Raw genomic sequence first — 21,168 nt, forward strand, 5'->3', positions numbered from 1 at the left:
GAGAGTGACAGTATTTCTGTTCTGCCGATGTATAAGACGTGATTTGTATACAAGTTTGTGAGTTATGTCAACCCTTCCTTTGTCCCCCACTGGTTTCAATCTTGCCAATTTAAATCTGCATGTCATGTGATAAACATTGTTTTCTGTTCACTTGAAAATCAAGCTGAAAAATGTACACAATACACAAGTGCAGCCAATCCTACAGTTTTTTAAATGAAAATTGTAAGCCTCAAACAGATGTAATCTTTGAGAGATGTCCAGGAGTCTGGTTGTAATTTCATTCTGAGGAATCAAACATCAAAGAATCAAAGATCAAAGACATTCAGTTGCTGCACTAGCTAGCCCCTTCACACAACCATAAATTTTGCAAATTTTCAATATTAAGAATATCGGAAGCTTGCATTGCCAACATCTGTAAGTGCACAGGGTTTTGCATATCTACTCTCCGATATATTATTATGGCCCTCTGAATGCACCATAAAGAGACAGACAAAGTCAAGCTTTTGCCACCCTCTTTGACGCGCTACTTTCATCTCGCAAACCATTTACTCTCTGTCAATCCATAGAACAGGGACAGTGCACCATGTCACACTTTCAACAAATTTACAAATCTGGTAGACTTGTACTCAATGTTAGCTCAATGTTACACAGTCACTGCACAGAATTATAATACCCATCAAATGAAACTGGATACAATAATATAGCGATTACATGATGCCCATTTTCATGTGTGTGTACCTGCAGTGATTTCACACTAACATTGAAAGGCAATAATGGAAAAATTGCACAATTTTCTCGATATCTGAGTATACATAATGCAAGGCATTGTTTGTAATCCAAAAACTTGTATTTTGGTAACATGCTTTCACACATATAGGAATAAATTCTGGCCTTGCTCTGATAGACAATAGCACACCAACCAATGTAATGTGTGGTTCCTGCACAAGATCTCCTAGCCAAACCTACCTGAAACGTAAAAAAATTCAGATTTGACACGAAATGCAAATAAACACAGGTTCATGATTTCTATGCTTTATTATTTGTAGACAATGACAAACATTACAGACAGGTCAATTCTACGATTTTCTCTAAAATATGCAGTTTTCATAATTTTACATTCGCTTTCACTTCCCTACTTTGAAAAAAAACATACAATTTTGCTTCTGGGCTTTGCACTGATGTTGAAATATTACTCAAAAAATAATTTCACAGGTAAAATTACACTGTTTGACCATAAAAAGGTATGGAGGTACAGAAAGTCTTCACTAGTCTCACATACTGTTATTAAATAAACAAAAAAGGTTCAATAAGATATTCTGATATCTGGTAAGTGATCATGTGTATGCAAGTCAAGTGCACCTGATGCATGGCCACTGTGTTGGGATAAAAAAAATATGCTTTTCTTGTATACCATCAGCAGGGTAACACGGATTTGACTGACATGTTGCATGTATCATTTGAGACAGTGTAGCCTTGTACTTTAACATGGTGAAATTATACCACAAATAGCTTCTGCAGTCAAATTCATTCAGTGGCTAAGTTTTTTGCGTTTGATGGTATCAATGTAATTAATTCGACGCTGATAGCATGATTGTATTCACTGATCGAAATTAACTTGCTGTTTTTCAAGTTGATAGTGACACTGAGAGCAAAAGTACATGTAATCAACAGCTAGTAAAAGTAGGAACAAGAGTAATGAAATACAAACATTGTATCCAACTACTAGGAGTGTACAATGGGTCAAACAAAACTGAAGTCTGTCTGGTGAGAACAGTGAACACAGAATCCATTTGGTGGTTTTCTAATGAGTAATTTCTTGAATGGAGTTCATTGCAAAATAAAGCAAAGTTAAATAAGGTTGTCACTCTAATTGACATTTTCAGTTAGCCGGAAAAACATGCAATTTTTGAGACTGAAAAGATTAAATGACATTTGCCGGCATATTATTCGAGATCAGACCACACCAGGTCAATCTATAAACTCTAGTTATTGTAAGCATAGGTTTTCATATCTGTAAACTACTCCCTGGATGATTTCATTAGCTCCAGAAGCAGAATTGATTCTTATTCGCCCTCACAGTTACAGTTGAAGTGCTAGTTTTCTTTTTGAGTGACATGAGCACTGCAAAACTGTCTGCCAAAAAGTCCTGTTTGATTTGTCCTGGTCATCTTTTCAATGTCCTTAGGTAGCCTAAAATGAGGGTCTACTTTTTAAAATCTCAAAGTTACATTTTATATTGAAAGCTGCTTTGAACCAGAAGTTGTGGTTTGTGTCTCCGCCATACAGCAGCTCAGCAAGATCATCTTGGCAAGAAGATTAAGTCGACATGCTTAAACTAACATATAAACCGACAAAAATATGAGACACTAGGACTTGATGTTTTAAATTTCAACCTCACAGCGTTAGAAAACTGTTCTAGAATATGTTTCTTAAGATAGGAACCTTTGCAGAGTTCAATGAAACAGCTCAACGTCACACAGAAAAAAGGCTTGTATTTTTCTATCCCAACACTGACCTGACCAATACATATGAAATGAAATGGTTCTTTCTTTGAAGCACTGATAATGAAAACCCTGCTCTATCGGTTCAAAAGCTTCAAGGATAGTTGATAAAAACTACCCTAGCAATTCTGTGGATCAGAAGAAAAGACTTGTAAGTTTTCCAAGGGTTTTGTGCAGTACACAAGACTGAAGATCACACGATGATAGAGGTACACCTGATACGCTGACATGTACAGCAGATTGTGGATCCGATGAATTTAATCTTCAAGGAAGAAATACTGGCCGCTCTTCTTCTGCTCCGAGTCTTTGACAGAGTGCAGTTTGTTGATTCGTGGTCGGAAGTTTTTCGGGTCTCTCCTGAATGTGATCTGAAGTGATTCCAGAAATTTATTCATCCCTCCAAGTAACGTCTGGGGCCTGTAATGTGCATACAAATAAAGCGATAAAGCTCTGTTCTCTTTATGCTGAGCTTTTCTATATGGTATTATAGCAATAGCCTAGTTTCAAGAGATATCTCATTTTTCAATCAACTGCAAAATCAATCACCCTAAATATTCATCATTGACGGTACAATTATTCAAATACTGCCATCTGATTGCAATGTGGGTGTGTGGTAGGAAATGCCATAGCAACATGCAAATATCAATGATATCAGTCATATGACTTCAAACATAACAGCTTGCATGGAGGAAACCTTGAGAGCAACATGCCATCAAGTAAAGTGTGTACAGAACATCTGCTTCACATACGATAATTTTTGAGATCCTTATTTGTCCAATCTTGAATTCTTCATTTAATTCTTCGTTTAATACAAGTATATTTTCAGTAACAACTATGGTTACTGACTCTACGAGCAACTGTAGCCTGTGTTTAAAGAATGCTTTTTCTGTTTATCTGGAATTGTGAATTTATACACAGGTATCACTCCAATATTGTAATACTGCCCTCACAGCAGAGTGTTGCAATTCACTTGCTGACAATCACTTACGTATTCGCTTGTGTGTCCACAGATGGTTTTCCTTCAAACACGATGACTCTGTCTGCTAAGTATGTTGCCATGATGAAGTCATGTTCCACAACAAAACCAGTCTTCTTGGCGTGAAGAATAAACCTAGCCATAAAAGAATTTCATCAAAAAATATTAAAAGTGCTCTGTACCATGTACTTCAGTCAAAATGAGGATCTTTGTATCTGAAAGTTCTCGTATTTCCAAGTCAAAAGCCTTGAAATGAAATACTGAAACACATCACACGGAAGCCATATTGGATCACATTCCAAACAAATTGACTTGCATATGTCAGTCATATGTGCTACCCTAGTATCAAATTTGACAGAAACCTGTCCATGGCAATGTTTCATAAAATCCTGCAAAGATGTGCAGACTTTACCCAGGGCTACTTGCTATTCAAAGCTTTGCCAAACTGGCACGAACTTTTGTCAAGACTTTAACTTTTACTGAGACTTTTTGTAATCTTCCGTAGTTTTCGGTTCATTTGCTTGGTTGCAGTTCAACTGATTGGTCCAGGTTATAATGAATGCCATTATTTAATATCTGTCTTTTTTCAAATGTCAATGATTTAAAGAATGGGCCAAAATCACACATGAGAGAACACTTCCTAAGTCCTGACATCTTGATGGACAGTTACAAAAGTCAGATGTTTTTCCTGCCTTACCGTTTGATGACCTTGGCCGCAACAAGACGCTGTTCTGAATCAAGGTAAGCTGACGGTTCGTCTATGAGATACACATCTGCAGGTTTGCCTAGACACAACGTTAGTGCTACACGCTGCAGCTCACCACCAGAAAGATTTTGTACCTGTCATAAGGAACGATGCATGATACTCTTCTATCAGTAAGTGACATGTGGAAAGTGCAGGGATCTCCACAAGGGAATTTTTTTGGGTGGACCAACTCTCTAATTTTGGAGCAGTCTATTTGTATGTTAATAACTTTATAAAAGAAAACATTTTCAAAACAAAAACGATATGTAAATTATGAATTGTTATGTAAATTGCCACTCCTTTATTTTTCCAAGTTGTGGAAGCACTTAAAATGTATGTCATATGTCCACATGCATAAGAACAACACGTTCTGCAGAAAATAATTGATGACTCTGGTTTCAAGTGAGTGTTAAAAATAAGTGCCAAGTGCAAAGCATATAAGCACTATGATGAATTTCAGACCAGGCAAAATCATTTGATTGAAATAAGATTTAAACTTGTTGCCTGTAGATGATGCAGCATGGCTTCTGTTAAATACAAACAAAAACAGGTCTAGTGATTGCTGTCGCGTAAAAAAATATGATCCAAAACCAATGAATATTATCAGTTTTTAATGAGTCGTTATTCCTTACCTCTTGGTCAAAGATCTGTTCTATAAGGAGAGGTTTCATCACATCAGCAATGAACTGAGGATGGATGTAGGCATCACGAATCTTACTGTGCAACAACTGTCGGACAGTACCCTGTGTTTTGGGACTGATTTTCTGTGGTTTGTAGCTGATGTTCAGCTGCGGGACATCTTCTATACACATCAAAAGTGGACAGAAATAGCATTTTTGTTACATTCAGGCATGATACAAATTTGGTTACAGATATTTGGACTCAAATTGTCCTGCACTTTTCAGGGCTATTGCTTTTGTTGACTTATTTTTATGGAGTAAATGAACTTTGCACAATTTTGATTTTGTTAAAGTCAAAAATTCATTTTTTCCCATAGAGTTAACATAGTGATAGCGGCCATTTTGAATTTCAAATATTGGTAAATTTTAAAGTTTGTTTTTCTAGTTCCAAAATTTGCACGGCAACCCAATTTTGATTCTTTGTTTTCAAAAGAGAATGGTTGAAAGTTTCCTTGAGGAAAGTTTGGGCAAAACTTTTAAATTTTTCAATTTTGAGGTGCGTAATACCTCACTGCAGGGCATGTTATTACTAAAATTAATGACTCCTTGAGTGAGAAACTTTCACTGCAGCCCTTTCACATGTTTGTACGATCCCATTGTTTGTAAAAGAGTTGAGTGGAACCAAACACTGAGCATTAGGGATAAATGGGGTTCTACCATACCCACCTGATCCATCATCAGGAGCAAGCCGTCCTGCCAACATTCTGATAAAGGTAGTCTTTCCAGTACCATTTTCCCCAAGCATGACTAAGATTTCAGAATCCGTGAATTCTCCTGATTTGATTGACAAGTGAAAAGATCCTAGAATAGAAACACACACATAAATCTGAATGAACACTATGTATACAACAGCTTTCTCACATTTTGTCTTACACTTCATACCATCAAAATCTCATTTGAATAAATTAAACAATAATCTGAATAATTATCATTAGAATATTATGAACTGACAAAATCTTTTAAAAATACAGCATTTTCCATAAGGGTTGAAACTGAACAGAGAAAATCAAATTCAAAAAGGAATTGTTGATTTGCGTGGCAAAAGCATTTATTGACGTGATCTGTAAGTGCCTTCATTTATCTGCACTGACAAAGAACTTTGTAATATATTCATTCAGTGTGATATTCCTCTTTTCCATCAATTTTCACCTTACCTAATGTTTTCTCCATATCCGGGTATTTGTATCGTAACATCTTCTTTACTTCTTCCTCTTCCGCTGTCTCTGCCACTTTGAAGACGAGCGACGTTTCGCGGAATCGTAAATTTTCAGTGGGAACAAATCCATCCAAGAAGATGTTGATACCTGTAAAGACAAAGCATGTGTACAGAGTTTAGCTGTGAAGTGAATTTGTGCAGTTTCAAAAACTGCCAAACACAGCTAAAAATACTGTTAAAGTCAAGGTGAATATTGTCCACTCCATCATTTGACAGATTTGATCACTGTAGTCTTTTTGTCTCAAAAGCTTGTACAGAACTTCCACAAAACTACGTTACAGCAAAGATTGATCACAATGGTCATTTTCATATCAGGAAACCCCTGTAGGTAGAGGGAAGACAGCTACATCTGGGTATGTATCTGTGATCATACTCCATTTCTACACAAACACTGGGTGTATGAATTTTCTCCAAATTAGCTGTCCTAAAGCTCTTACCTTCCCTGACGGAGAAAGGCATAGTGACGACACCATACGCACCAGGCACTCCATATAGACAGCAAATGAAATCCGACAAATAGTCTAAAACACTTAAATCGTGCTCTACCACGATCACATAACTGCAAAAGGAGTGTAGAAACAGAAAACATAAGAGAGATACCATAAATGAAGATGTAGAATATATCAAAGCAGTAAAATGAATCTCCCTTGGATAGATATGTTGAAGACTGACATGTTAAAGCCAAATTCCCTGTAAAAACGTCCACAATCACCATTGATAACTATGGGCTGCCATTCCATGGCATTCCATAGCTGCCATCCCATCGTTATCTCTTAGGGGGAAATAAAATTCCTGATTTTCACAAAACTAAGCCGTTGAAATTTTTTTTAATTCCATAAGGTTCAAAAGCAGCCCCTACAAATATATATTATATAAGTTTAGGAGTCTGAATATCTGTCCCTAAGTCGCATTCTACCTAAACATGCGTTGATTAGAAACCCCATCCCAACACCTTCCACTGCTTCAAACACAGAGATTTCAGCCAGGAACACAAAGAGGCTTATAATATTACATAGTACGTACTTTGAGGAAGATACAAGCTTTCTTATCTGAACGGCACAACGTAACCTCTGTTTTACATCCAGGTAACTTGACGGTTCATCAAACATAAAGCTGAAATTGAGTACAAAAAATATGACAAACTGGCAAATGACTTTAAACAAAAACATTTTCTTACACAAACCCGAGAACTGTAATCTCAGGTTTGGTGACAGGCTGGAGACGGCCTTATCAGAAATCAAAATAATAAATTCTTCTGTACTTAAATATGATGCATGTACACCAGTAGGCACTTAAAATCAATGTATCTGCTTCAAACAGCCAAATATATAATATTGGGCTTGGCATTTCTTCTGAAGACTTGCATAGACATGTGGATGTATCATGAATGACATCATACACAATATGGACATGATATCAAATAATTGCATAAAGTTCTCTGGTGCTGGGGCCAAATTTTGCACAGATACAGAAGTCGTAGTTTCCATTGATACAACCCAAGATGATACATAACACAGTGGAATTGTCGGACGCTGCAATGCATATGTATGTAACTAAGAATTAACTGTGCATGTAGTTACACATGGTATTTTACTCTTGTTCCTGTGAGAATGATTCTCAAAGGACGTCATACAACCAAACGAAGTTTAGTTAGACTCATGTGACAAAATGTACTTGAAACTTAAATTATTCTGGACAATGCTTTCGTGTGTGCAAGCACAGCAGAATAAAATAACACATAGGAAGGAGAAAAATTACAAACTCACATATCTGCATTCTGTATGCATACTACAGCACAAGCAAACCTTTGAAGCTCACCACCAGACAATTCATCTACATTGCGGTCTCGTATATGAAGCAAATCTGTTGATCCCAAAAAAACCACAAAAGTGCATTGTGTTATTGATAACCTTTCTTCACTAATGTTCAGATGAAAACAAAGCTGTTTCAATCTATTCAGCTTAGAAATTTCCTGCCATAAATTTGCATGTGTTGAATACAGGAACCTGCATTACTTTTATATCCAGTGCTTCTTAGGCAGAAAAACGAAGAGGCATATACTGCAAGTGAAACAATATGCTGTGTTCCACAGGAGTGTGTTCTCACAACTCCATATCAAGAGACATGTATGAATAACTTTGATACGGTGTTTAGTTTTACTCAAGATTTCTAATAGTCAAGGTCATCAATCTAAAATGTTGAGTAAAATTGACAAGATGCAATTTTGAGTGTGGAGCTTACCTAGTTGCTCACAGACAGATTCCTGTGTATCTGTCTCATCTTTTCTGTCTAGCAAAGATTTGACTGTTCCCTGTGAGGGTAAAGTGTTAACTCTGTTAGCAAGGATGAAGAAGTTTCACAGAAATCAACAATGTTGTGTACGGATCAGAAATTTTAGATCAGCAAATTTTAAATGGAATCTTAATCGCTTTGGGTGTGGGATCTGTATTATTCACAAGCTGGTATCAAGTTCACTTTGACCTGACAATTTTTGTACAAAAATTGAATCTCCTATATATAACTAAGATATGGTATATAACTCATATCGTATGGATGGGCTGATGACAGCAATACAGAGAACTATTGGTTTTTAGCATGAGCTGAATCCAAATTGGTTTCCATGTAAACGGAAACAAAAACATCATTACCTTCACAGCTTTTGGGATCTGATCAACATACTGTGGTTTAATAATGGCCTTCAAGTCATCTTCTAAAATCTTGGTAAAGTAATTCTGTAATTCTGATCCTCGGAAGTAGGTTAAGATTTCTGCCCAATCTGGGGGTGCCTACAAACAGAACAGCAGCAGGCATATATACTGTTGATAACTGAACTTCTCTCTGATCTTGAACTCAACTGTCAACAATGACAAAGCACGTCACACATTTGTTCACTACATTGACAGCCTACACATAGGTATTTCAGTATACTGTCAAGCACAAACACAGAAAATACAATTGATACACAGTAGTAAAACATTGAACAAAATTGGCAAAATTTCAGGCGACTGCGACTTAGTTGTAAACGCACAACAAAGACAAATTCATTTCCAGATCAAAACGCTAGCAACACACACTGTTCATAGATAGTATATTATCACCTGTTCAATATACTGATCACTACAATTAACAATGTCACCAGTCTGTTGAGAGGACCAGTGAAACTGTCAGTCATTACTCCACTTACATTGAATCTTCCAAGGTTTGGCTTTTGTTTTCCAGCTAAGATTTTTAATGCCGTCGATTTGCCGATACCATTGGTACCAACCAGTCCCAATACTTCACCAGGTCGTGGCATGGGAAGTCTGTCAAAGGAATGGAGGAATACAAATTAAACGCACATCATTAATGTCAACTTAAGTGTATGCTACGTACAGCATTCAACATGTGAGACAGTTGCTTAAACAGCAGCCGGGATCCAGTCAAATCAGCAACTTAAACTCAGTCTGTCACCACCTATGTACGAAATCTATAATTAAACACAAGATGTCACAGAGCACAGACTACTATGCATGTGATTTAGTAACTTCCTGCCAATACAACTTTGTTGCTTCCCGGGTACAAACTTGTACATTACCATTGGAGTTATGCAGTCTTCAAATACATTATTTGTGTAATTTATTTTTAAAAGCATATTTGTTTACGTACACTAACATACCACTGCAATTAACAAATGTTTGAATCAATAAAAGCGTTATGGTAATGTAACTTGATAGAGTGAAAAGTTGCTAAAATTTGACCTTTTTCTTCACTATTATTACCACACAATAAATTGTCAAATTACTCAAAGAGGAGAAGGAAATGTTGGTACACAAAGCAAATCAATCACTTTTCTATGTAAATCTTGACTTCAACATTTGACATCAAAGTCAGTGGCAATTAAACAGCTCTTAAAAGATTCCTGTCAACCATTCACCATGCCGTCTTTCTACCAATACTCACCTGTGAAGTTTGAAGGAATTGGCACTGTATCTGTGCGTGGTATCTTTCTCTAAATTACTTGGTAAGTTAATAATAGAAATGGCTTCAAATGGACATTTCTGGGGAAAGAAAATGCACAACATCAAATCATAAAGTAGAATTGAGAATGTTCCTATTTTCAAACCTGTAATCTTCTTATCATTTGGACTGAACTATCTTTGAATTTATACGTATCAAAATGATTTATTTTGCCATTATATTTTTAAATGATCGATGTGTTTCCTATATAAGGCGCTTTAAATAAAATTATTTCTTTCCCGTCCGCGTGCTGGTAGGTTTCAAAGAAAATTAAGAAAACAAACATAATGTTAACACTTTTACAAATAAAATATTGTTTTTTCACAAGAACCCAAATAAATATTGAGCTTATGTTAATACACTTGTGTTTTTTGTCTGTGTTTGTTTTTTTCCCTGGCTAGCTGGTAGGTTTTTCAAACATCCAAGGATGGCCAACAAAGAATTTTCTTTCAATGGCCTCATGACAGTAATGTGAAAAGACACGGTTTCACTGGTATCACATTGATGAAAAATCTACATGAGGCTTGTAAGTTAACAGTATTTCTGTTTATCCTTACACAGTTGTAGTTTAACTGTATGGGTTATTATGAACAGACTTCTTGTCAAACACATCAGAGCCCCTCACCACAGACACTGTCTGACATTCTCCTATGTCACCACATTCTATAATCGTGTCACTATGACATATCAACAAAAGAACTTCAGCACAATGCCACAGTATCATCTTTAACACTGCTGTACATCTATCATTTCATATATCCTTCAGATGGTGTTCTGTCCCAAATAACAAGGAATTTACAAGTACACAACAATAATTCTTGTCTGCCTTACCTTTGCACATATACCACAACCAATGCACAGTTCTTCTGATATAAATGCTATCTTGTCAGCTGGTGTTACTTCTATACAGAGTTTGCCTGTGAACATTTGGGAAATATTAAAGTTGGAACTGTAGCTGTTTTGTTCAATGAACAATTATGTCGGTTGGATTGCACCACATATGACGATTTGTAAAAGATTTATTAAAGAAAACAATTTTATGTAACCATGGGTAGAAGCACATGTGTAGTGCAGCAACATTAGCCAGCTGTATATTGCAATCTATAGATGGAAATGGATAATAGAATATATTTACATCACAAAATCACATAATTTATGTCTTTGTTTCGTCATTTATGCTATTTGCTACAAACTGGCAAGTCATCCTTTCACTGGTTTTAATCTGCAGATATTGGTGCCAGACTAGTGGCAAGATGCAATATTCACAACTATGAAATTCCTTGAATGTAAGGGATATTGTATCTTTGTATCATCAAATGTGAAATACATAGTTCAAGAAGGAACTTCTACGCTCAGCTGTATGTTCCTAAAGCGTGCAATATTGGCCATAGAAATTAGCGCCGTTTTTTCATTCAATGTTGGTGAGCCAGTACTGTACATGGATGTTACTGTGCCTTCCCTAGGTGTATCAATGCATTTGGTGAATGGTGCCATGTCATCTGGGATCTTCAAATTCAATTATTTATTTCAGATTTCTATTTGTAATGAGACATATCATGATGTCACGGCCTTTCCGCAAACGTGTGTGTGTTTACTCACTGTACAAAGTTTTACACAATTTGCCCTATTCTCAAAATGGGCATTTTCTGAGAACAGCGAGACACAAAGTACATGTACCTGTGAGAAACTTTCTGCTGTGACCCTTTTACCCTTGTTTCATTGTATATGGATCAAGCTACCATATAAAGCAATGGACAGTGTCAATAACCTAATAATGCCGTAAGGGCTCAAGGGTGACAGGTAGTATGCCTACAAACTTACCCATTCTCACGACGGGACATGATTTTTTGCACTCCTGACGACATCTCTTTGGTTTACACTTATCAGAGCTGACAATGGCAATACGTGTTAATTTGTCTTGTGACATGATGTTGTCTTCATCTGCAACAAGATAACATCTTAACGTCAGGAATGGAGCACCATAGCGGTGAGATGGAACAGGACACTCTGGATATTATGTTTTCCCTGTGGACTACAATCACAGATTCACTCAATCAAGGACCCCATTCTACCAGTTGATGTGTATCAACTGACACTCTCACTTTCGCAGTGTAAATATGTTGATGACTGTAGTGGCGGATGGCAAACTGCAAGTTTTATAGTTCTGACACGTGAACATATTAAAGCAGGGAAACAATCGCCCTTCCTCTGTCAAGGTTACAAAGACCTAAAATGTTTTTCCTGAACTTCCACCTCGGCAATGACACTGCTTGAAGCCTTTTTTCAGAAGTTTTTCTTAATTATATTGCTATAAAGGTAGACTCCTATGCGAGCTCGACTACGCCTGCAAAGAATCAACCGCCCCATACCCCTTGACCAACAACACTAGAGTCCCATATTACACCACAGTACAGTGTCGCCACATGATACATATTGAATGGCATGGCTTACTCATTGAGCACGTTGACTGAGCTGGCAATATGGAACACATTGGTAAGACACATGGATTATATAGAAGGCGAGTTCACTTAGAAATCTCAAAACTTACCGGTAAGACAGCCTACAACTTAAGTGCTGCTCTCGCTTCGACGTACAGAGCGTAGGGGTCGAAATATCGGTGTTGCGGCAACTTCTTCTCTGATGCCTCTCGGTCTCCCCGAAATGGCGGCGGAAACACATGCGCGCATATCGTCTTGCGCAATGTGGAGTAATGTGAATGTGGGCTTTCCGCCTCTAGAGGGCGCACTGATTACCAGCAGTACATTGCACCACAGTCACTCACAGTCTATTCCGCTCGGCGTCTATGCCCCATAGACGTGTGTACATATGCCTGAGAAAAACCCAGTGCCTGATGTACACACGTCTATGAGGGCATAGACGCCGAGCGGAATAGACTGATCACGAGTGACTGTGATTGCACAATCTTGTTGACAGTTAGCACACATGGGAAAGAAAGTGATGACTGGAGTAAATCGTATCTCTATTTTACACCCATAATCGCAAGGATTTTCAGGTTTGTTCATAAATGAATTTTGTGAGATTACACCAAGATTCATACAACACATTACTTTTTCTCCGAAGATTACGGTTAACAAGTTCGTCAACAACTTGCCTTTCATTTTTTTCAGTGGGTGATGGGATACCTCGATCATATATGCTGGTATTGATTACGTTTCAGTCAAAACATCGAAGAGAGAGTTCCAAGACAATCTTAATTTTCATACTTTTTCGTACATCCAATAGCACGAAATTGTAGGCGAAAAAACAATTGTGCCTCGGTCATACCTCCAAGGCTCCATATAACAGCAGTCTAATTATTCGATGTAGATTTACGTGTAAGAAATTTCACAGTACCGTACGTTGTCTTTCCTGATGAACATATTGATGCGTAAGGGAATTACCAGCAATTATCCGCTTCTAAGTTTAGATTCAAAATCCAATAGCCTGGATTAAAATGACATGGAATTCAAATGAAATTTAAGCTTTGATAGCATAATTATTTGAATTGACTCGTTTATTAATTGACTTATCAGATTAAATGGATGGTTGGATTGATTGCTCGATCGATCGATTGCTGTATTGATCCAAAGAAGCGCAACGGTGGCGGACATTGACTGGGCCATTCCTAAACTACTCTACGCACATTAATACAATTACTGTTAAAGCTTTCAAGCTGCTAGGTTTTATAAAACGTAACTCACGTAATTTTAGCAATGTCAACACTCTCAATTTACCCCTGTATATAACACTTGTCCGGAGCCAGCTTGAGTATGCCAGTCAAGTATGGTCTCCACACCAGCTGTATCTCATTCACCGTCTCGAAAGAGTTCAGTGTAAATTTCTCAAATACTTGTGCGGTAAAAGTGGCATAACCTACTCATCTGGCTACTACAACCAACTCTGTACCTTTTTCAAAATCCCATCTCTACAAGAGCGTAGGAGTTTTATGGATGCCACCTTCTTTTACAAATGTATGTTCTCTTTTTATAACAGCTCCGAAATTCTAGCGCGTATCTGTCTGCATGTGCCTTCTCGCACTCTGCGCTCAAAACAACATTTTAAACCTAATGTATCAAAAGTCATTGCTCATTCTTCAGCATTTTTACAGAGAACTATGAAAAATTTGAATAGTATTTTAAACAATGAGACTTTTGATATTTTTAATTGTAACTATGGGCAATTTCGCAGATTTTTATTTAATAATGTTTATTCTTTTTAGATCTGTATTTTTTACCAATGATTGTTTTTTTAACTGTGTTGTTACTGTCTTTGTTTCTTTGTTGTGCTCTTTGTTAGTTTCTTTTTCTTTTGCTGGAACTGTAATTGGGCGAAAGCCCGTTGTTCCCAGCATAAATTCCTGAAATGTCAATAATTGTTTTCTGAATTCGATTCCATACAATTGTTGCAGTCATCTGTAAGATAGGTTTATTTCTGTACCCGATACAATGTAGACTGAGGTATATACATTTTGTCGACAAGGTGAGAGTGATCAAACATGAATTACCAATCTAATTCGATCTCAATTTGTATTCACAACAGAGTGAAATATGACTCATTTAACGTTCAAGGAAAAGAAACAAGTTTCAGAGATCAAATTTTATATCTAAAAAACCTTGTTTCCAATTTTTTACTCCGCATAATTTGCTCACGTTGCAATACTTATTTCAGTATTTACAGCTTTACATACTGTCGCACTGTCCTTTTACTCGTTATCGGTAATTTTTCTTCAGAAAAGACAGAATTTATTTACGAAAATGAAACTTTATAACAGAAATGTCAAGCATCAACACGAAGACATCGAGACTATTCTCGGTCTTTTTTTTTTTTTCGGTCTTGCTGTTAGGCCAATATGATACAACGCCCTCATGAGGCAAAGGTAAAGAATCGCTTGGGCCCTGACAACGTCTGCGTTTCCATGTGAGGCTTGCAACGAATGCATCTTACAGTTTTAAAGTAAGCATGAAGTCCTACCACACTCACAAGTTGAAGATTATGGCTAAATCTGTGATTCAAAACATCAATTATTTTGTATAATAGAAACTTATCTGACTAAATTTTGTCTAGAAAATATTAAGCCTTTTCGGGAACAAGACTCCAAAAGCCACCTGCAAATGGGGATTCCTTGTTTTGAAGTACAATAATTTCATATTTTTAAACAACTTAAAGCTGTATATTTTAGGTAAGTTGGTGACGGGAGCGTTGGGGTGATAGGGTGGATATTTGAGGTCCCCATTTTGCAAAATGATACCTTTTGAGTACGTCAGTAACAACACGAAGTCATCGAACTGACTGTCTCCTGATTATTGTCCCTGTCAAATGCAAATCCTTCTTCCACCTGCCTGGTAATTTGTTACGTCTGTGTTTGTCATGACGTCTGTCGACATCATACCTTATAATTATAATTATCTGTCGAAGATTTATATTTTCAGCACGCCTCGGTTCAGTGGAGAGTGTTGGCGTTTCCATTAACACATTATCTATTAAGTTGCATACCCGGGCAGAAAAGACTCGTTGAGTGTCTCTCAACTTAACCTTTCCCTTCCTATTTCAACGTGAACACCTAAAACCACTCCGTTAGAAACATTTGCATCATATGAAGTGAAGGTGATTCGAAGATAAAGTACTTGCGGGGTCCACCGCTTCCCTACCCCACGTCTCCTCAAAGTCACAACGGTTAAGGTTATACTCGCACTAAAAAGTTTTAGTATTTGCCCATACTGTGCTCTGAGAAACTTAAAAGGGACAAAGTCGACAATTTTCCAAATTATTTCGAATACTTGTGTTTCTTGTGAGAAATTATTTACATTGATCTGCCTTCTAAATGTTGGATTATCAATGCATTAGAGCTCTACGCACACGTACACATAACATTATAAATATCCTAATGACATAATTTCCGGTCTGTACCATAAATTATGTCATCCAAGCATTTATCGTTATCCCCAGGAAGAGAAGGAGTAGATCAGTGAGTAAAACAACTCAAAAAGTTTCTCACTTGAAACAAAAATAACCAAAATAATGTCAAAAAATAGTAACTTAGCCCCTTTAAGCTATTCTCTTTCATTATCAAGAATACAAATCAGGGGAAACCATGTACAGTGTTGTATTATCGCCAATAATTTCGAATTTTACAATATTTACAATATTAGAAATTCAATGTGGCCGACATCGTCTAATTCACTAGATGGTGTAAAGTTCATTTTCCCTTCAAGTTTCAAAACGAGTCCTCACATGCGCTGTAAACAAGCCAAAAATTTTAAGATTTGAGAATCTAGAAAATGTTACCGAGGCTCCATTACCTGTCACCTTTGATGTCTTTTCCAGCGTTTTTGTTCCGTCTGTAAAAAGCTCGTTCTATCCCCAAACCGTGTCGACATACCTAGTGTTCAACTTGTCACCACAGTCTGCTTGTAATGTGCAATATTTATGGTTGACAGTTGAATTTTAGTTCGGACCAGAAATCGTCTGTCGACAATAAGATTGTATATTAAACAAAGTACATTATGGTGGTAAGAGTTACACGGCGTATTTCAACATACTGTACGGGGGAAAATGTATCTGTTCTATGTAAACAAACAACTGTGAAAATATTTTTTCGACTCTTACAGCTATTGTCCCTTTAAACCATCCGGCACTGTGCAGCTGTTGTCTATTTCCTGACTATATCGCCCTTCCGTCGAGCACTCAGAGACTCGCACCAATTTTTTTTCCTAATTTTAAAAAATAATCAAATGAACAGAACGTTTCAGAATTTCTCATTCGAATCTCATGTTCACTGCAGCTGCGTTACGTTCAAGACCACGTGATCAGCCCATCTGCAATGTGACGCTACGTGACCCCAGTTTAAAGTGTAATATGTCCTCTCTATGTTCGAGTAATATGTCTGTTAAATGGGAAACGATTATTGTGTAAAAAGGGCACCGTATGCTACGATTTGATAAAAGCTTTCGCGTTTATTGAAAAACAACTTCAAAAGAAAATATGCTCCCGCGTTCGAAGTGGGAGGGGGGATAGCAGCGCATTATGATCGGGTATTCTACAGAAACACTTTGGGAACATTGCGTTTGATTGAAACGTACAATCTAAGTGTTGCAAGCACAATCCAGATAGATTTTGCTTAATATTTGTAATGCCATTCTTGATAAGTGAATTCCAGTCCACAATAAACACGGTTTTTCAAATAACTTGGACTACACACACACAGGATGTGTTGACGAGTTCAAGGCCACGCATTTCAACGTGATTTTTGGAGTAGAGGAAAAACATACTTTGTCCCAAACGCATAGATATAAACAATATTCAACCTCTCAACTTTTGATAATGCTTTGCTAGTGTGCTACTTGTGTGGATATGCTTTGAAAGTTCTCCAGATAATGAAATTCTCACAGTCTTACTTTTGTGAAAATCGAAAATTTAATTTTCCCAACCGAGTTAACATTGGGATGGCGGCCATTTTGAATTACAAATATCGAAAAAAATAGGCATTTCTCTCGTACCAAAATTTTCAATGTGACTCCTTTATTGTTATTCTTGACTTTGAAAAGGATGATTTCAACGTTCCTTGAGGAAAGTTTGAGCAAACACTTAAATCTCTCAATAAATTTCGAGACGTATAACCGATGATTAAATTAGCAATAACTATACACGGAATGTTACGGACTTTGAAACATTCGCTCTCTTTGCAGGCAGCAGCTACTTCGTCTTGACTGAAACGCAAAAAATAGTCCGTGCGACAAGCTAATTACTCCTGAAAAAATAGTCCATGCAACAGCCTAATTACTCCTGAAAAAATAGTCCATGCAACAGCCTAATTACTCCAGACCTGAAAATTACCAAAGCAATAGATGATTCCCTTCCGGACCGATGGGATTTGAGCCGCAAGCTACATCTGTCTGCAGTTTTGATCGATTCTGTCTCCAAAGATTGGGTCTCCGCACAGTGCGTAGCTGATTTACCGTTATTCACAGTTTGCCATTGATCACGGTCAATTTCTTTAGACAGATATATCCACCGTAGATATAGTAACAGATATCTGTTTTGGCATCTGACTCAGATAGATTGACCTTTGAACTGATACTCCGCAAGGTAGAACGCCCCTTGGGGACCGATGTTCGGACTTTCAACAGTTTCCAATACTTTTCTGGTCTACCGCTTGTTGGGCCGATTTTAAAGCTCTTGAAGTAAAATTATGTTCACCGTCTTAGTTTTTTGAAAATAGAAAATTTAACTTTTCGCAATATATTTAACTCAGGGATAGACACAATTTTGAATGTCAAATATCGGTAAATGTTAGGTAATTTGTTTCTCTAATTCAAAACTTTGCTGCATGGTGACCCTAGATTTTTCTTTGTGATTGGTAAGGAAAATGGTTTAAAGTTTCGTCGAGGTAAGTTTGAGCAAATGTTTAAATCTTTCACTTTCGAAGCGCCTACACTCTTAATCGTATGATTACAAAGAATTCGGTAAATGGCATGCCATTTCTTACGAGAGAAAATGCAGTAAACAGTTGACATGTATTTGCTACCGTTATGTATAATATATTGGTGTTAGAGACCCACAGTGCAAGGACTGCAAGGACGCAACCTGGGCGACCCCAAACATCATGTTCCCGCTTGCAATGGTCGACCAGTCCTTCCATGGGCATCAAGTGTTGGAAACAGTTCACAGCCGCGATAAATTCATCAAGTTGCAAGGCACATGTACCAAAAACGATAATTTTTAGCCGTTTCTAAGGTTTAGGCCTATCCATGTACCAAATTGAGCGGTTCTGAGCAATCTTTCAGATGATAGACAGACAAACAGACAGACAGACATATAAGCTTAGATACGCATGCAAACTGCATTCTTATTACAGCTCCTGTGCATGGAAGCAACAAAACCGGTGATATTGATTTTGCTTGTTTGTCTGTCAGTCTATTTCGTTGTCGTTAGATTATACCATAAGGGACAATCTTCTTCGTTCATGCATTGACAGTACGTACCGTCTAATTTGGGATGGCCAACTGCATGGCAGTTCCCATCAAACGCAATTTAAAGTCCTTAAACAAAGTTCAAGTTCTTCGTTATAAATATAAGTAGAATGGTATAAGTATAAAAATGCAATACAGTCACGTTTAGTATCAAGTAACCGATGGTCAGGCAAGTCGCCTTTAATCGGGTCAGGAAGAAAAATTCGTGATGTCTGCACCAACGATAGGGACTTCATCTTGATGAGATTTTAACTTTGCATTTGTTTCTGAATTATTTAAATTTTAACATTGCTCATGCGTAGAAATTTTTTAATCGCGACTTTATGCGTTCCCATGCCTTTGCTGTCTTTGACTCTATTTTTTGGACATATCTCTACAGTAAGACCTATGTATGCTCCGCTGTGCGTTTGTCGCCTCTCGGCTGGATACTAACGAAAATGTACCTTTTTTGCGTAATCTCGGGTATCTAATAAAGGCTATTTATTTTTCTTTGCTCATTGTACATTTCTACTTTATGACGCGTTAACGGGCAAATAGTGAAATGAGGAAATTCTATTAGGACCGCTTTCAAGACTGTCTCCCTCTAACCTCTGCTCTTTGACATCAACCGTTGAGCTCAATGGCCTTTGACCTTGTGCTCACGTACCCTACATCTTACATGTCAACACACTGTGAGGAGGTCAACTGCAGTTGTGCGTATCTGCATATAACCAGGAAACGGCTCTGTTTTTGTCAGTGTTGAATTATTTGCAAGTATTCCCTGGATGCTCATGCATAGTAAATTAGACGTGCGATAATCCAATGGCAATCTCAGCCAACTGAACCATGACGGTTGTCAGTAGGACAAAGTGTAGTCAGCATCTTCCATGCAAGGGAAGATGGCAGGATCTTACTGTAATACAATTTTGTGATACTCTATCCAGTGTGAATGCAGTGAGAGGGAGATGAAGAGAAATGGGAGAAAATCTGGATGATTAAGAGGTGCTAAATAACTGAGTACTAAAACATTGAAAATTAAAAAAGTAACGGTATGGTTTGTAGTGTTTTTGCGATATACGTGCTGATGTAGAGAAAAGTAGAATATTTTGTGACCATCTTTAATCAGAATTTGTTTGTAGCCGAGATTTTAAATATACCCTCAACTCTTTGTGGTGATGTTTTTGGCTTGTTTTCTTTTTTCCCCTTTTCGTAATAAAACTGGTATGGTCTAATTCAAAACGTCATTTGGACTGTAGTTTTAGTTCAGTAAATTAAAAACTCACTCATATATATTTCATTCCTTGTTTTTCCATCGTAAAGGCTCTGCAATGACCCGCGATGTAAGCTGCTCGGCAAACGCCGGGTTTTCATAAGAATAATTTATTCGACATTGCTTTCTCCCGACCTAGTGTAATCTCCTTGTTAACGTGTCAAGTATCACGATGCTTGATTCAAAGGGGAACTCTTGGCCAAGGGGAGTGCGGTACTCACCGATTTGTTTGTTCGTTCCAAGGTTACAAATACCGCGTTGCTATGCAGAGGATGGTACACTCTGTCAGTCAGACTTTGTTTCATCGAGCCCAACCATCTATATAAAGCAGCTCAGATTCCTCAGTATTACTTACGAATCCCCACTACACTGATTGATAGGTATTATTATGTCTTCTCGTTTTTTTCATCGCGACGTTTGGCTCCGCACGAATATTTTTCCCTTGTCACACAGAAGAAAAGTAATTATGAACCCCTTTCTGAGTGAGAAAATTGAACTCGTTCTCTTTCTTTTCCTCTGCATATTTCAAGTGCTGTTTTTATGGAACAAGCGGAACGCCCACGGATCGTGATTGAAATATGTTATATTTGATTTTTGAAATCAACTGTATCATTCAAAAGCTCTAATTTGCCTGTTGTAGTGAAATCGACGCAGAAAATGTAATGACGTGTTTATTTCAACCCTCAGATGCCCCGTATTCCTCCATCATGGATATTAAAATTTCATGAAAGGGACTGGAGCAGAAATGAGCACTGAAAGGCAGACACAATGCGATAATCAGGAAACACGAAAGGATGACAAATGGGGTTTTATCTGTGTGCGCACGGACTGAAAAC

At 37.4% G+C, this 21,168-nt stretch overlaps 1 protein-coding gene across 1 annotated transcript; it reads right to left on the reverse strand.

Moving 5' to 3' along the window:
* Positions 1-1,016: 1,016 nt before the first annotated feature.
* Positions 1,017-12,834, reverse strand: LOC139131773 (ATP-binding cassette sub-family E member 1-like). Its single transcript, XM_070698037.1, has 16 exons — positions 12,663-12,834; positions 11,936-12,055; positions 10,946-11,031; positions 10,058-10,155; positions 9,303-9,420; positions 8,767-8,904; positions 8,360-8,429; positions 7,885-7,981; positions 7,142-7,231; positions 6,556-6,677; positions 6,057-6,206; positions 5,569-5,703; positions 4,855-5,024; positions 4,175-4,317; positions 3,490-3,612; positions 1,017-2,918 (listed from the first exon to the last, which is right to left on the reverse strand). The coding sequence occupies exons 2-16, from the start codon at positions 12,039-12,041 to the stop codon at positions 2,759-2,761; spliced, it is 1,806 nt and encodes a 601-aa protein (XP_070554138.1). The 5' UTR covers positions 12,042-12,055; positions 12,663-12,834; the 3' UTR covers positions 1,017-2,758.
* Between the last annotated feature and the right edge of the window lie 8,334 nt (positions 12,835-21,168).

This window comes from Ptychodera flava, chromosome 4 (genome assembly GCF_041260155.1).
Source record: "Ptychodera flava strain L36383 chromosome 4, AS_Pfla_20210202, whole genome shotgun sequence".
NCBI classification, from domain to species: Eukaryota; Metazoa; Hemichordata; class Enteropneusta; family Ptychoderidae; genus Ptychodera; species Ptychodera flava.

Excerpts from the sequence above, each read along its gene's own strand:
- LOC139131773 (XM_070698037.1), bottom strand. The coding sequence starts at position 12,041 with ATGTCACAAGACAAATTAACACGTATTGCCATTGTCAGCTCTGATAAG. Across the intron at positions 6,678-7,141 it reads AAGCTTGTATCTTCCTCAAA|TTATGTGATCGTGGTAGAGC; the intron begins GTACGTACTATG and ends CTCCTTTTGCAG. Across the intron at positions 6,207-6,555 it reads GCCTTTCTCCGTCAGGGAAG|GTATCAACATCTTCTTGGAT; the intron begins GTAAGAGCTTTA and ends TTGTCTTTACAG.